General features: G+C 38.4%; 1 protein-coding gene and 1 long non-coding RNA gene across 2 annotated transcripts; one reads left to right on the top strand and one right to left on the bottom strand.

The window, feature by feature from the left end:
- Positions 1-3121: 3121 nt before the first annotated feature.
- Positions 3122-9670, top strand: MSTN (myostatin). The gene is made up of 3 exons (XM_085066001.1): positions 3122-3601; positions 5428-5801; positions 7902-9670. The coding sequence occupies exons 1-3, from the start codon at positions 3229-3231 to the stop codon at positions 8280-8282; spliced, it is 1128 nt and encodes a 375-aa protein (XP_084922127.1). The 5' UTR covers positions 3122-3228; the 3' UTR covers positions 8283-9670.
- On the bottom strand, positions 6471-7979 carry LOC146434461 (uncharacterized). Its single transcript, XR_014853391.1, has 3 exons — positions 7859-7979; positions 7251-7332; positions 6471-7106 (listed from the first exon to the last, which is right to left on the bottom strand). It is a non-coding gene; the product is annotated as an uncharacterized LOC146434461 (long non-coding RNA).
- Positions 9671-16063: the final 6393 nt, after the last annotated feature.

The raw sequence follows: 16063 nt of genomic DNA, 5'->3' as shown, positions 1-16063 counted from the left end.
ATAATATGTTAGGGTTTTGTTGTTGTTGGGTATTTTTAAAATATTTTTTTGCCAAATCCATTTGAGAACAACTTTTACCTGGTCACTTCATCACTTATTTTCCTCCCCTCTATCACCTACTTCTGTAGTCATCACTTTCCAAGAACACTACAATGCTAGTCAGACAGAAAAACAAATCACATATTTTATTATTATCAAAGAAATTAAAACCTTCAATAGCTCCCGATCAAGTGCAACTCCTTGTGCTCTTTCCTAAATTCTTGCAATTTCATAGAAAAAAGAATAAGCTAGCTACCACAAAAAAAGGAAAAGTATTCTACTAACAGCCAAGAGTTATTCAGAGTACATATGAAAGGCATTTTATGAGGGAAATGGAAAAATATTGCTATTATGCAGCTGCTGGTGAATTCTGGGGTGCTTCTGTCACCCTCAGCCAGCAGTCCCTGTGTCACCACTCCAGCGCTGCTGCTGCCTCCTAAAGAGTGGTGCTCAGCAGGATCTGTTGGGCACCACGTGTCACCTGAGAGCAAGTTGAGCTCTTGTCCAGAGCTCACTGGGGTTTCAGGCTCACAGGACAGGGCCTTGGTCCTGCAGCCATAAATAAATGCTGCACAGAACGGAGCAAAGGGCCTCTTGTTTGCAGATTAATGCAATCTCTCTGCAGAAGATTAGGAAAAGAACATTGAAGAACATTGAAGTTCTGCATGTTCTTGGTGGGCCAGCCAGAGTGGGAAGCCTTGCAGGAGAAGGAGCAGGCGAGGTACAAGTGTGGCTGCAGAGCACAGCCCAAGAGGAGTCACGGTGCTGAGGCATTGCTTTGCTGAGCACCTCTCTGGCCCCTCTCCCTCACGAGTGGCTTCCAGCCATGGTCTGCCAGAACAATGAATTACCTTCCTATCAATGACTGCATCATTATTTCCATCTGTTGATTGATGGATCATTGCTTTAAACTGTTTCTGGTGTGGAAGCTGGTACCTGTCAAAGTTTCCACTTGGGGTAGATTCCCTTTTATAGCCAGATGGTTAAGCCATTCTAGTTTAAAATAAAGAAATAATTTAAAATAATTTTATGATATTCACTCTCATAATAGTAAACAAACCCCAAAGTAAACTCCCCCAAAATTCACCAAGAGGTCAGTGCTTTTCAGAAAGATACTCACCGTGAATCATCCTATGCATCTTCCATAAAAATACATTTCTAGCACTTGAAATGCACTAAGAGTCTGTTTTAAATATGTTATAGGCATCGCAGGCAGTCTGCACTGCACACTCAGACTTAGCCTGACTTCTAGTTCTAGTGAACCAGAGCCCATTTATGTCACCACATGTTGAGAGTAGCTGCATCGGTCTCTGTGTAAAAATCAAATGCTCAGGAGCTAAGGCAACAAACTGCTTGCTTTAAATGTGGCTTTTGGCTAAAATCAGATTATCAGGGCCTGACCCCAAAGCCATATGCTTGGAATATGTGAGCATGATACATCTATCACTTGCATCAACTTTACATCAGGGCAGGACAATCAATTTGAATTGAATACTTTTGATTTATGTCACTGGTTATGAGCTGAATATTAGGCTCAGCTCTGTGGTATACAATGAATTTGCATGCCCTGGAGAGGTGATACAAAAAAGAATATGAATGGCCAGGCAGAGAAAAAATAAATCTTTGAAAGTTCTGTCCACATCTTCACCTCTACCAATGTTTTTCTAACATGAATACATGCAAAACACCTTGTCCAGCATATTTTTAGGTGTACTCAGAATGGGAAAAGAAAAGTAACTCAGTGAGAAATTAAAAATTCAGCCCTAACTTAGGCAAACTTTGGCATATTGCATGAAATTCCAGGATTTCCCTTCGCTGTAATACTTAGATTCCAAATATACAAATACATATAATACATATAAATCCCAGGGTTTCTGTTTGCTGTGATATGCAGCCTGGTTGAGCAGTTGACACCCTCACCCTCCACACTAAGGGAGAGTTCCATAATTACTGCTAATAACACATAAAATGTGAACTACATTTGATTTTAAGATCAAATGTAAGATTTTATAAGCCATAACCTATACAGTCACACCTAGATGTATCTCTCTTATGCAGAAAACATTAAAACTGTATTTTTTTGATATATAAGCAGGACATAAGACAATTTCTAAGTACTTAAGTAGAAAGCAAAAGAAAGCACAGAAATGTATCACTTGACATAATAAAGAAACATTTTGAAGAGAAATAAAAGTTTACATGAAAAAAGAAGACAGATACACAGAAGAGATTTAAATATTTTAGGTCTTTTAATTCTTTCACTAATAATGAAAAAAGCAAGTTGAACTATTCCTGTGTAGTATTAGAGTGAGTAGCTAAAGATATTCCTGAAAGATACCTTTGCTACTAAAGATACTTAATTTTCTGCCCAGGATTCTGGAGACAGTATGAAGAGGGGACAGACTCATTTGTCATAACTGACTGTTAATTCAGTAAGGACTTGTTCTGTGGATTTTGATATATGCTAAAAGGGACAAACAAATAAGAGAGGCATTTGCATAGTGTCAGATAGGCACAAAATCTCCAATACTGCTTTAGCTAGTGTCTAAGAAAACCCAGTAAGGTTTTCTGAAATAGAAACTGCTGAATACATATTAGTTGTTGAACAACATAAATTAGTACAAATCTTTGCAATCTATTTCTAAAGTATTAATTGCCTGCCTGCTAACAATAGCCCCTTGGGATTTTCTTTTAAATAGAACAAACTTTCAAGTCAGACAAATTGGTAGAAGTCTAAAGCAAGTTTAGAGCAAGGTCTCTCTTGATTCATAGTACAAATACACAGTTGGCATAATATTTAAGAATGACAGTGCTGTCTTTCAGTACTGCTGCCCACAATACTTGGAAATATATCCTTTCAGAATGTGAAGGCATATCCTCTACGAAGCACCCAGATAAATCAGTTCACCCTTGGCTGTAACTAAATGCTGTCTAGTGACTTGTGATCGACAGGGCTTTACCCTCTGACAGCCAGATTCATTGTTGGGACAGCAACCAATCGTCGGGTTTGACGACATGAGCCTAATCAAAGTTGGAGTATAAAAAGCCCCCTTGGAATATATAAGGTACACCAGTGTGGCAAGCTGTCTCTCAGATTGCATTTGCTTTCACGGATCTGTTTAGTACTGAAAGGGAAAGGGGGAGGGGGAAAAAAAAAGAAGGGAAAAGTGCTGCACTGAATGTGAGATCATGCAAAAGCTAGCGCTCTATGCTTATATTTACCTGTTCATGCTGATTTCAGTCGATCCGGTGGCTCTTGATGACAGTAGTCAGCCCACAGAGAACGCTGAAAAGGACGGACTGTGCAATGCTTGTACGTGGAGACAGAATACAAAATCTTCCAGAATAGAAGCCATAAAAATTCAAATCCTCAGCAAACTGCGTCTGGAACAAGCTCCTAACATTAGCAGGGATGTTATTAAACAACTTTTACCCAAGGCTCCTCCACTGCAGGAACTGATTGATCAGTATGATGTCCAGAGAGATGACAGTAGCGATGGCTCTTTGGAAGATGATGACTATCACGCCACCACCGAAACGATTATCACAATGCCTACAGAGTGTAAGTAACCCTGCTTCTTTCACCTCCCACCGGTGCTCTGAGAGAGTTGTCTCCCTGCTGTAGAGCCACACAACTCCTCCTCGGGCTCTCCCAACAGGCTGCTGGCTGAAGTCTGCTGGAGGGAGGGAGGAGAGCGTTATTTCTAAAGAATTTGAGCCAGGTTCAGATGACCGTGTTGCGATCCTTTGTTTTACTGTTCTCTTGTCGGCTTCTTATAATGTGTGTGCCCTGTAGCACTCGGGATTTGCCCATTGCCTTAGAAAGCAAAGGGAGATCTGCAGTTTAGTCAACTTCGTTATCTGCAGCACTCGGGGCATTTCCTCCCACAAATATAAAGTACAAGTGCAGATAACGAGAGAGCTATATTTTTGTGAGGGAGATTTTGCTAGCAAGAATATTTAGAGGCAATAGAAATCAACAGAAATGCAGCTTAGAGCACTGCACCTACCTAACTGCAACATGTTACAGCAAGTGCAAGCAGAGAGTTAAATTCTTGCTTCTTTGCTGATCCCATAAACTAGCACCACCCACCTCGGAGTTAAAACTATATATTTAAAGCAAATATCGTGTGTAACAGACTTAAATGTAAAAATGTCCGTGCTACAGCAATCAGCTCACGTAGTCGTGCCAAGGAAGAATGAAGGCATTTACTGAATGAGCAGATTCTGAGTTATCTTCTGAGTGCTAAACATCTGCTATGGCTCCTATCAAGTATCTTTTGCACAGCTAATACTGTAGTATCTTATGTTCTTCTTCAGCTAAAGTATTTGGCTATGGCAGCTGTTTTTTTAAATAACACTTATGAATATGATGTCAAAAAGGAAAAAGATGACAGGACATATAAGGCATGTTAGCAGTTACAGATATCGTTATGATATGCAGACTAGAATAATATCAGCTGCTCTCACCAGCTAAAAATGTATCCATAAATGAAAAAGTAAATTTTTCAGTGAAATTTTTCAACCTAATTATTATTAAGATGGGCACTTAATAGCATTATTTTACTGCAGCCTTATCACAAAGCTGAGGTCTGCCTGCACTTTTATTCCAGCCTGTTATGTTCAAGGCTTTAAAACTATTTTTAATCAAACTGCTACATAGTTACAGTGACTTAAGAAAAGTCATTGTATTTCATTACTCTGAGTTCATTTCCTACTTCTTAGAAATAGCCCTTGAGCTATTTTAAATGCACTAAAGAGACAGGTATCTTAAGTGATGAGATTTATGAATGTTAAAGCCCTGCACGATTTAGGATTAGTACTACCCATTTTATCCTGGCATGGAAAGATATTGCCATGAGTAGGTATGACAGCTGCATTGTAGGCTACAGGAAGGAGGAACGCAGCACTGCACGTGACTTTCCTCTAATATTATTCAAATGAAAACAAAATGATCCTTCTATTAATCATCTCAATTATTTTCTTCCCACTGAGAAAAGAAATTTCAGTGTTTGTTCAGTTTGCCCAGTGCTGTATGGTCTGTAGCAGGCTGAGGCTTTGGAGCAAGCTAGAAATAGCTGGATCACCACACACATGTTGAGTCAGCTTATGCAAAGTTGCTATTCTGCATGCTTTATGAAGGTCCTCAGGAGGTGACCAGCAGAAGTGAATTGGTAGTAGGTGATAGAATAATAATTTTGTTGATATCCATTAAAGTTCCTGGAGAGTATAAACATCAGAAAATGAATTAAGTTAAATCCACTTTGTTACTGGTACTCTTTATAACATATTGTAATATTTCCTATACAGTCTGAAAAAAATAGGTTTATGCATGCTTTTTTTTTGTTGTTCCCTGTTCAGTAATCTGTTCTTTCCATTCATTTATAGCTGATTTTCTTGTACAAATGGAGGGAAAACCAAAATGTTGCTTCTTTAAGTTTAGCTCTAAAATACAATATAACAAAGTAGTAAAGGCACAATTGTGGATATACTTGAGGCAAGTCCAAAAACCTACAACGGTGTTTGTGCAGATCCTGAGACTTATTAAACCCATGAAAGATGGTACAAGATATACTGGAATTCGATCTTTGAAACTTGACATGAACCCAGGCACCGGTATTTGGCAGAGTATTGATGTGAAGACAGTGTTGCAAAATTGGCTCAAACAGCCTGAATCCAATTTAGGCATCGAAATAAAAGCTTTTGATGAGAACGGACAGAATCTTGCTGTGACTTTCCCAGGACCGGGTGAAGATGGATTGGTAAGTCTATTTAGAAAAATCCCATTTCATTGAAAAGCATTTATGCTCTATTTTAAGGATAAAATGGATGCATTGTTTAGAGAGTGAAAGATAAAAGTTCTGTATATCCAATTCTTTCATTCTTTGCTCTCTGAGCATGCAAAAAAATCAATAGCATTCCTCTGCCTCCATTTCCCTATTTAAAAAATTGAAAGAAATTGCAGCATTTCAGAGGGACACTGAGAGGTATTAACTAGAAAAGGTATTGGCAATTGGTGGATGATACTATCAAAGTAACATTGCTTTCAATTTTGAGAGCAAATACTGCTTAATAAGCAGCTATTTCACATAAAGCTACAAAAACAGTCTTTAGATTCTTTCACTGGTAGAAAAGATGCCTCTACAATTGCTGAGAAGGCAAGGGAGCTCCTACATACTCTGTATGTATGCATAGAAAAATATATGCATACATTTTCTATTAATAACAAGAATTATCTGTTTATGAAAGTGAGAACAGATCATCTTTATAATGTTAAGTTCTTTACCTTTTAATATTTGATAGAGTGCATCATTCCAGCTATTACAAATGTTTGAAAAGATAAATTTTGCTTGACACAGTAACTGAGTCATAATAATAAGAAAGAGCATAAAATAACTATCTGGTTTGTTTTTATAAATATAAACTGGTGCACTTCAGGTTTAATTTGCTCAACTGCAGCATTTTCCTTGCTATTTGTTTCTGCAAATCACTAATCATCTACAACCTATAAAAATTTCTGAACTTATCAAAACCAAGTAATCCCTCCTTTTGAATAAAGTATGCAGAATATTACCCTACTTTTACTTTATGCAGTAGATGAATCTGTTGCTCACAGAAACGCAGAATTATTTAGGTTGGAAAAGACCTTTAAGGTCATTGTGTCCAACCACATTTATGCAACATTTAACTTCACAGCAGTATAATATAATTAAAAAGAGCTTAAAAGAAAAACTGTGATATCTTAATTGTACATCCAATATAAATGTGGATCTCCTGTATTTGAAACAGGCCAGATGGATATCATGATCAGGAATGTCCTCACCACCTCCATCCATTCAAATGATGATACATGTGGATAACCCATGGCTATCATCATCTATAAATAAACATTTCAGTGGTGGAGCAGGTTTAGAGGCACAGTTGATAATGGGAGAGGAAATTTGTCCTCTCTTCCCTCCAGCTTCTGGAATAGGGGTGCTCCTCTCACCAGATACCTCCCCATTTAATTTACCTTTGGGAAGAGCTCTTCCAGCAGCTCCACAGCTCACAGCCATGAAGGAGGGTATCTGTGGAGAGGGAAACTCTGTTACAAAAGTAGCTGGGCTGCTCCTTACTCACAAGGAAAGGTCTTCATGGGATGGCCCCATCAGTGCCAAACCAACACACCAACGTGTGGAAGGGAGCAACTTTGGGAACATTTTCAAATTCACACTCATGCAGGTTGCAATTTCCCTCTAATCTCAGCTGGTGACTGTGGAAACACCTTCGGCAGGAGGCACGTGTCTCGGAGACCTGCCAAAAGCACGTTCCTGGACAAAGGACTCTTCCAGGAGTCCAAGTATTTAGCTGCCACTCCAAATTCATTCAGTCGTAGAGGCATTCATGCACAGCAGCAATAAAGGAGCAACTTTTGTCTTCCTTGGTCTGCGCAAAAAACCTCCCTTGATATCCAGAAAGCCTGAACTCAATATGCTCTTAATGGAGGCAATTTCAGAAGAACTCACAAAAGCTCTTATTACGGAGTTTAAAACAAACAGACAAAACCCACATCAAAAGCAAAAATCCAGCATCCTCCAAATTTTCAAAATGTTCTTATAGCAATTAATGGAAATTATGTTAGCACCGAGATTACAGTGATTTCAGAGACAAACAGTCAGGTCTTAGAGCTCTGTATAGAGAAATAGCAGGGAAATGCACAGATAACTGTAACAGAATTGCAGGAGGTCAAATTCTGTTCGCAAACTTAATTTCAGAATCTTGATTTGACACACCTACATGTGAAATATTATTTGCATGTTTTTAATGAATTTAGGCTTACATCAAAAATGATTCCAATTCCTTCTCCTCTCCTCTCCTCACAGAACCCATTTTTAGAGGTCAGAGTTACAGACACACCAAAACGGTCCCGCAGAGATTTCGGTCTCGACTGCGATGAGCACTCAACAGAATCCCGATGTTGTCGCTACCCGCTGACGGTGGATTTTGAAGCTTTCGGATGGGATTGGATTATCGCACCTAAAAGATACAAAGCGAATTATTGCTCCGGAGAATGTGAATTTGTGTTTTTACAAAAATACCCGCACACCCACCTCGTGCACCAAGCCAACCCCAGAGGCTCGGCAGGTCCTTGCTGCACACCCACCAAGATGTCCCCCATAAATATGCTGTACTTCAACGGGAAAGAACAAATCATCTACGGCAAGATACCAGCCATGGTTGTAGATCGCTGCGGGTGCTCATGAGATCCTCGTCAGATCCACTGCTTCCCAAACCGTGGAAGCTACCAAAAAAAAGAAAAAAAAAACAAAGAAAAAGAAAAGAAAAAGAAAAAAAGAAAGTTATAGCCCCTCACCATTCTTTCAAACTGTGAAGTTTCGTACACAAGGCATTGCCAACCTCCTGTGCACTACCATACAGATTTAGTGCAGCACCAGCTACAGAATGTGAACTAAAGGACAGTGTAATTACCTGACGGCTGCTTGTGAGCCACCAAAACAGAAAAGCTACAATCAAAATCACCGGATTTAATACAGGAAATTCTTACATTATGAGGGAATCAATATTCAGTCATTTGGATGCAAATTTATATGCAGGTTTCAGTACATGTTGGTAATCAAAAGCCAGCTCCTTCTCACCTGAGGACAGAAGGAGAAGGCTTTTGGGTTCCTTTCTTCACAGCTTCACTTAATATCATATTCACAGAAACATATATACTGGTAATATATATGCCACTACACAATACCACCAGAATCATCCTTAAACACTTGAATATATAGTGCAGACTTGTGAAATGTATCAGATGAAATTCCACATAAATGGACAAATCCTGAAATTAGGGATGGCATAGTGTATTTAGCGTGTTTCCATTCCTTTTTCTCATTAGTATGTTAGTAATCAATGGCAATGGTGCTACGTAAGCAGGCTGAGTAAATAGAAAGATAGTTATATAAGTGAAAGAATTTAGGCTTAATAATGAATTTGCCCTATCCTCAGGTACACTATTCAACATTCTCAAGAAACAGGTATTTTTTAAACGAAAAGGAGTAGTTTTCTAGACATAGGAAAACAGAAGGCAGCACAGAAGTCCAACATTCAAATTGAAATCCCACATTTTAACCTGCCTTTGCAACATTACCGTTTGCACTATGGTAAACCAATGCAAATAGTTGGTTGCTACAGATATTGTTTAAAAACCACTTTGATATAACTGACTTGTGTAATATGTATGCATCAATATTTTGTAAATAAATGTTTATTTTTTAATCACTGTTGGTATATGTTCATCACAAGAAAAGAATGACATTAACCTGTACTTTAGTTTAATAAACAAAACCCACTATTCTCCTCATAATATAATTTTCTGGATTTTAACACAAATAATATGTAGGAACAATGCAACAAAGTAAACCATGTGTTGAGAATTATTCTACATTTTGTATGTTTTTTACATTGGTATGAGCCATCTAGGATAAATGATGGCTGTTGACATGTTTATAAGGTTCTTTGGGTTACTGTTTTTATGGTCATTTTGATCCACAACTGAACTTCCATATTTTGAATGTTATGTTCATAAATAATGATAATGATACCACAAAAGATTGCTATTAAATGCATTTTATTATATTTAAAAGTTTGCAGCAAAGTATTTTCTGTATTTGAGTAAACATAATACATGGATTTCCACATAAATTCTGTACATTTTCCTTATAGTAAAAAAATTGTTAATTGAAATTAAAAAGATCTATTTACTATAAAGTCCATTTTATTTCAAATGTGAAATAGAACTGATAAACCAGGTGTTTGTTAAGACAACACATTCACTGTTAAAAAACATCTTCATGTTAGTATGATGCACGTTTTTGTTATATTCCAGAATTCGGTTTTGAATTTTCCTTTGTGTAAAACCACCCTAAAATTGCAAATCTCCTTTATTTTCTTTCCCTTCCTCTTTTATATATTTTCTGCCTTGGTGGTAAATATTTTGTATTGAGTTTTTTACTTTTTAAAAAAATTTGTATGTAAGGACATTAAAACTTAAATCTGAGCAATGAGGTTTGAAACTTAAAAGCAAACAGATTTTCTGCAATTTCTTTTGAATGATTAGGAGTTCTGCTAAAGCTGTGTCCAAGCATCAAGCAGATGTTCAGCTTCTCCTGATGCAGTTCACCAGAGCAGGTCCCTGGGGCCCTTAAATACACTTTCAATTTAGTTTCCCACAAAACACCATCACACTAAATAAAAATCTGAAAACTCTTGGAACACAGACTCCTGGTGAGGCCACAAGAATTAAAAGTACAGCACAAATCCCCTCCTAACCAAAGTTACAGAATAAAGGGAGAAATCCTCTGTTTATTTAAATCAATAGCAAGACTTTCACTGGCTTTAAGGGAGACCAACATTTTGCCCTTTGACTTTTAACTCGTGACATTCAGGCACCAAGTAGTGCCATCCTGCTCATGTGAACTATCAATAGAACTATCATCTCCTTGTGTGAGGCTCCTAAACCATTCAGAGACTGCAAATTAACTCCCATATACCTCGTAGCTAAACATTCACTGCTTTAATTGGGCCAGTTCATATAGCAACAGCTGCAGAGATGCAGCAGTGTGGAGTTTGCAGTTGATAGCAAACAAAATATATTCCGAGTCTGCACCAAAGTCCTGTCACAACACCTGCAGGATTATTTTTATTCATGATAGCTAAAGTAAAGCTAATGCAAATTCACTTACCCCCGTACAAGTGACATCATTGGCTGCCTGCTAATAGCTGTACCCTGCGCAAAGGCAGTGCACAAGCGATGGAATTTTTTGTTCCTGGAATCCATGAAAACAAAATTAAAACATGAAAGTAAGTAATATAAATTCCAAAAAGCACCTACTCCAACCAGCATGCCGTCTTGACATTCAGACAAATTTTACTCCATGTAAATTTTATGCAGTGTACGTCCTCTATGTTTTGCAAAACTTGAAATTATCATGGAGCAGTTCTGACCCCTGTGTTTTTAATATTGACCTCACAGATAAGCGGCCACTCATGGAACATGCACTGGGCTTTGATCTTGCTGATTTTAGCTGCTGAATAGTTCATAATTAATGTGTTTATTGACAATCAATTTAAGATGTCAATGATTCATTCTGTTCTTACTGTTACATCCTTGTATATTCAAGGCTCAGGTCTGAGAGACCTCAGCAGCATCTGTGAATATTTTGTATGGCTCTCAAACCTCCTGGTTAAGCTGTATATTCATAATAATGAAAATAGCCAAGGAAGGATAATTTGTGAGAAATAAACAGCATCATTTCCTTGCCTGGCATCCTAATAAACCCAATTAGGAATGAACGAGGTAGAATCCAGCTTTCCAAGGCAGTGTTCAAGTGCCCCAAGATGCATGAGCACACCTGCAACAGGGCAGTCCCTCATCTCCACTTTGCTTCAGCTCTTCCTCTTGGCTCCACTGCCAAGTTCTTCCCCTCCCACCATGAGCCAGTCCTTTTCCAGTGTTACTCTACGTCTGTCTCTTACCCAGCTCCAGTTACACTGCAACTCAAGTAGCATTTCCCCTCCCATTTTCCACAGCATCTCTTATCCCATCCCACCCCAGCCAACGTTCACCCCCAGCACACCCCACACTGCCCCACAGCCCCTTTTGCAGGCAGAACAGTCCCCCTGCAGTACTGCCCTCCTGTCCCTTAACCAGATCCAGAGCATCCTGCTTCTGCTGGAAGCTGCGGTTAGGGGAGAAAACTTCCAACATGCTCAACAGAGCCTTTGGGGAATTTAACAGCTGAGCACACAAGTCATCACCACTAAGCATAAATGCACTGCAATTTTTCACAGATGTACTGTTCTGCTAAATATGAACAGATTTCAAAGGAAGAACTGACGGCCAAATCCAGTCATAGCTTTAGGTAGCGTTTCCTCAATTCTGTGGTGTCTGGCTTTGGGGTTTGTGGTTGTTCATTTGGGGTTTGGGGTTTTTTGATGGTTTTTTGGGTGGTTTCTGTTTTAATCAGAAAGATTATTGAATTGACTCATTCTTGGATGTGAATGACCTACTTTGGCTAAACATCTCAAAAAACAAATCTGCTTGAGATTAGGTTTGGACAGCTCAGTCCAGGCAGATAGATTTTGTTAAAGCTACAGTAAAACAAAGCACGTTATTATAACCTGAAGTGCTAGATGGACAAACTTAATAACGAAATTATCCCACCTCAACTTATAAATATAGCACATTTCAATAAAAAAATATAGTTAGGAAACAGTACATTATGTAGGCACTAGCTGGAAGCTTTACAAACAACGCTGTACCCATGTAACTCAGCAAAATTGTCATGAAGAACCTTAGTGATGTGTCTTAACTGATTCAAGTTAGCTGTGTGCTTGCACTTTAACTTCCTCCCAACAATGTTAACTGCAGCAAGCAGATATCTATATATTGATTTAACACCAGCAAAGAAACTACTAATTCAACTACATCTGCTTTTCTGTCAAGTCTTCCTTTGCAAGAAGTAAGACCCTAACTCTCACTTGAAAGGCAAGTGTAACATGTTTGAATCCACAAAAATAAGATATTAAACTCTGGAAAAACTAAAGCATCAATTCAGTCTCCTATTTAGTTTATAAAAGCCCTGACAAAATCCAAAGGAAGAAGATAGGGCTACAGGCCAACTTCTGAATTTGAATAGACTAGAAGTACAGCTCTGTTTACTGTTGGCTTCTAAATAATCTCAAAATAAGCGATAACACTAACATCTGTTGTAGCAATCTTGCAAAACAAGAAGAAATGGAGAAGTGCAAATATACAGAGCAATTAACTTCCCAACAGTGAACTACTCCAATTAATTACTAGGTGTATTGATAAATTAAGCAGAAATATTCTCTTTGGTGGTTAGACAGGGTGAAGTTGAGAGATGAAGAACTATTACAGTAAGTATGAAATGAAAAACCTGACTGTTTGTTGCTCCAGAACAGAGATGAGAACAAGTCTTGAAGCCCTCTGTAGATGAGGTGTCAAGAGCACCACCAAGCTTTGCAGCATTTTGGGTGTAAGTCTGGTTGATTTTCAAAAGCCTTAGCCACCAAGGTTTCTGAGGCTACAGGAAAGACTGTTCCTTTTCTTTAGAAGTTGACCTAACTTTCACACTACACATACTTTCAAAACAATACTTTCAGAGAATATAAAATAGCTTAGTGTCCATTAGTCAGCTTGTGATCTTGAACTTGTGTTCTTAACTTAGAGGCTCTCTGTGCTCTAAATTTAATTATGAATCAAAAGTAATCAGTGGTCCTAAAAGCTATTGCAATTTCTCCCTATAAGAATGCCTGTCACAAGTCAATAACCAAGTTAAATTTCCAACCTGTAACTTTTCCATTATATTTATCAATCATACCACCTCTTACATTTATCATAAAAGCAAAGGGAATCCCTCTTCAAGAACTGAAAGTGTTCAGCTCGAATGAATCCTACCTGTGGGAAGGCAGAGGAACAAGCCCTGGCTCAGCAGTGTCTTTCGTGTTACTCCTGATGAGGCCTGTAGGGCTTTGGGTGAGATCTGGTTAGGATTTCTGGCGAAGAAGAAATAAAAATTCTTGGTTTTGGCATTATGTTCCATGTTCTACCAGTAAAACTAACAGGAGCACTTAAAGGCTATGATGGTATGGGAAGAATAGCTGGGAAAGCATTACAGAGGCATTTCTTGGTAGACAGCTTCTGCAAGACTTAAAAAAAAGGCAGTTTGGGAGACAACTGCAACACAAACAGGAGGATATACTCAAATCATCTAAGGCATAACATTCACTGTAAAGCAGTCATGTGCAAGCAGTGGTCTGCTTCTATGTGTTTCAAGGAGCTGAGTACAATATAAAAAGTGAAATTTAAAGGAGATAAAGAATTTGAGGGATGTAACCAAGGCAGCAAGAAAGACTTTATCTTCCCAAATCCATGACGATACTGAAGTTATTCACTGAACTTTTACTTCCTCTGCCTAAAGAATGCTTAAACTGAAAAGGTCTGCTCTTTGCAAAAATTAAAAGATGTTCTAAAGCAAATCTAGTTTAACTATAATCTGTTGAATCATAATCTGAATATGTAGCAACCCAAAATATAATTACCCATAACTTGGCTAGTAGCATGCAGTTAAGGTTCATGATTCATGAACTTTTTCTGCAGAAATTCATATTAGTTTTTTACCTAGGAGAGGAGCAATTAACTTCCCAACCAAGCAGTAGTTGGACAGTTAGAGCATTATTTCAGGGCACTTTGTGGCATTATATTAGGTTCTCTTAAGCATCACACACAAGAGCATAAAGAGCAAAGATGTTCTTTATGCTTTAGCATCTGTGCATTTGAAGAGGAGGTTTATTCTGATTTCAGTCAAACAGCAATCTGCTCTCCTAATACCATTTTCATCATCATTTTCCCCGCTGTTATTCTTCAAATCTGGCAATGCTGACATATGAAGCAGCACAACTGAACACCTGGCTGTCACGCATTATGGCATCAGGTTGCAGCTTCGCCTCTTGTGCAGCGCCAGGTGGTCGGAGGAGTGGGAGGCACGTCAAACACATGCCTTCGGGCTGAGCTCAGCTGCCTACTGTATGCTGCAGTCATGTGGGAAAGCTCAGCCTAGGTGCTAGTCCAGGGGAAAATGCCCATTGCTGTGCTGCTGTAGGTGATACCTACCACAACATGCTGCTGGCTGGCCAGAGCTTTCTGCTCGCTGCTGTTGTTCACCCACTGCAGGGTGGGTAACAAATCTCACAGATTCCAGTCATGATCCCTGTGTGCCCAGAGGTACTAAAGAGCATGGGCTATTCTGACTGACAGAAGCATAACTTGATCATAATTGAGTATTTTCCTTCTAGAGAGCAATTATTCTAAGAGCATCCTAAAACTGGGCTTTTCATCAATGCAGAATTGTTCCTCTTGTCATATCCCAACATGCAGCCACAGCATCAGAATTTTATACACTGACCTGTAGTCAGATCTCATGGATGAGTCCTTGCAACACCATGTATCCATAGCCACCAACAAATTCCATAAATCAAACCAATAATATTAATTTAACCTGGTTGTTGATACCATGGCACATCCCATTTTCAGTTACACCATTTGCCTAGGGAGACAGAAAAGGCAGCTGTCGAAAATATTCTCTTCTGAGGTCACTGTGCTGTCTCTGAAATAGCCTCAGGATACTTGCCTTACCTTTTCTCTTTTTTGGTTATATGTATAGCCTGTGACTTATTTTTTGATCAATTCTTTTTGTACTGAAGTATTTTCAGTCCTCCAATACCTTATCAAAGCTAGGAACACTATTAAAGCATCCTCACAGAACCATCCTTTGGTTTCTAAGACCATCTTACTCTTCTTGTTCCCAAAAAATTGTCTAAACTTTCTTTATCAACCTAGACTCAAGCTCTAGTTGCCACAAAATGATAAGCCCAAAGATGACTTAGGTTTCTTTGCTTGTCAAAAATATTATTTCTTATTAAACCCTGCTTTTCCTTCTTTTTTTCTTTTAAGTTCCAAATTTTTCATGAAAACATTCACAGTAAAGTTAAAATAGTGCATAAGACACTTGCAGATTCCAAGGAAAAGAGTATTTAGGAAAACCCCCCTAGTTTTTTAGTATTTTATCCTCATAAAAAAAGGACTAACTTCTTAAGGGATTAATTTACTGATTTATATCTTACAATTGCAGTCTTAGGAACATTACAAAATTAGAAGAGCTATTTTTCAAAAGCACTTTTCCATCTTAACCATAATTTTTAACAGGGTATTGGTCTGGAAACAGATCCTACACCAAGTGGTGCCTTTTACCCCAACTTTCTTTTCACCATGGTGATACCCCTAATAACTTACTTTTATCAGTGTACTTGTGTGAAGACTACTGGCCTTAACAAAATGCTTCAGAAATCTGTAGCTGTCCTTGACTGCCCACTTTACATCCCCTCCACCTGTACAAGACCTCATCTGAACAAAATTGTAGTAATTGCTACTACCAAGTATGCAAATCCTCACAGG

The sequence above is a fragment of the Lichenostomus cassidix genome, chromosome 7 (assembly GCF_008360975.1).
Source record: "Lichenostomus cassidix isolate B80296 chromosome 7, HeHo_3.0, whole genome shotgun sequence".
NCBI classification, from domain to species: domain Eukaryota; kingdom Metazoa; phylum Chordata; class Aves; order Passeriformes; family Meliphagidae; genus Lichenostomus; species Lichenostomus cassidix.
The sequence above is the reverse complement of the archived record's forward strand: the minus strand, read 5'-3'. Positions and strand labels throughout refer to the sequence as shown.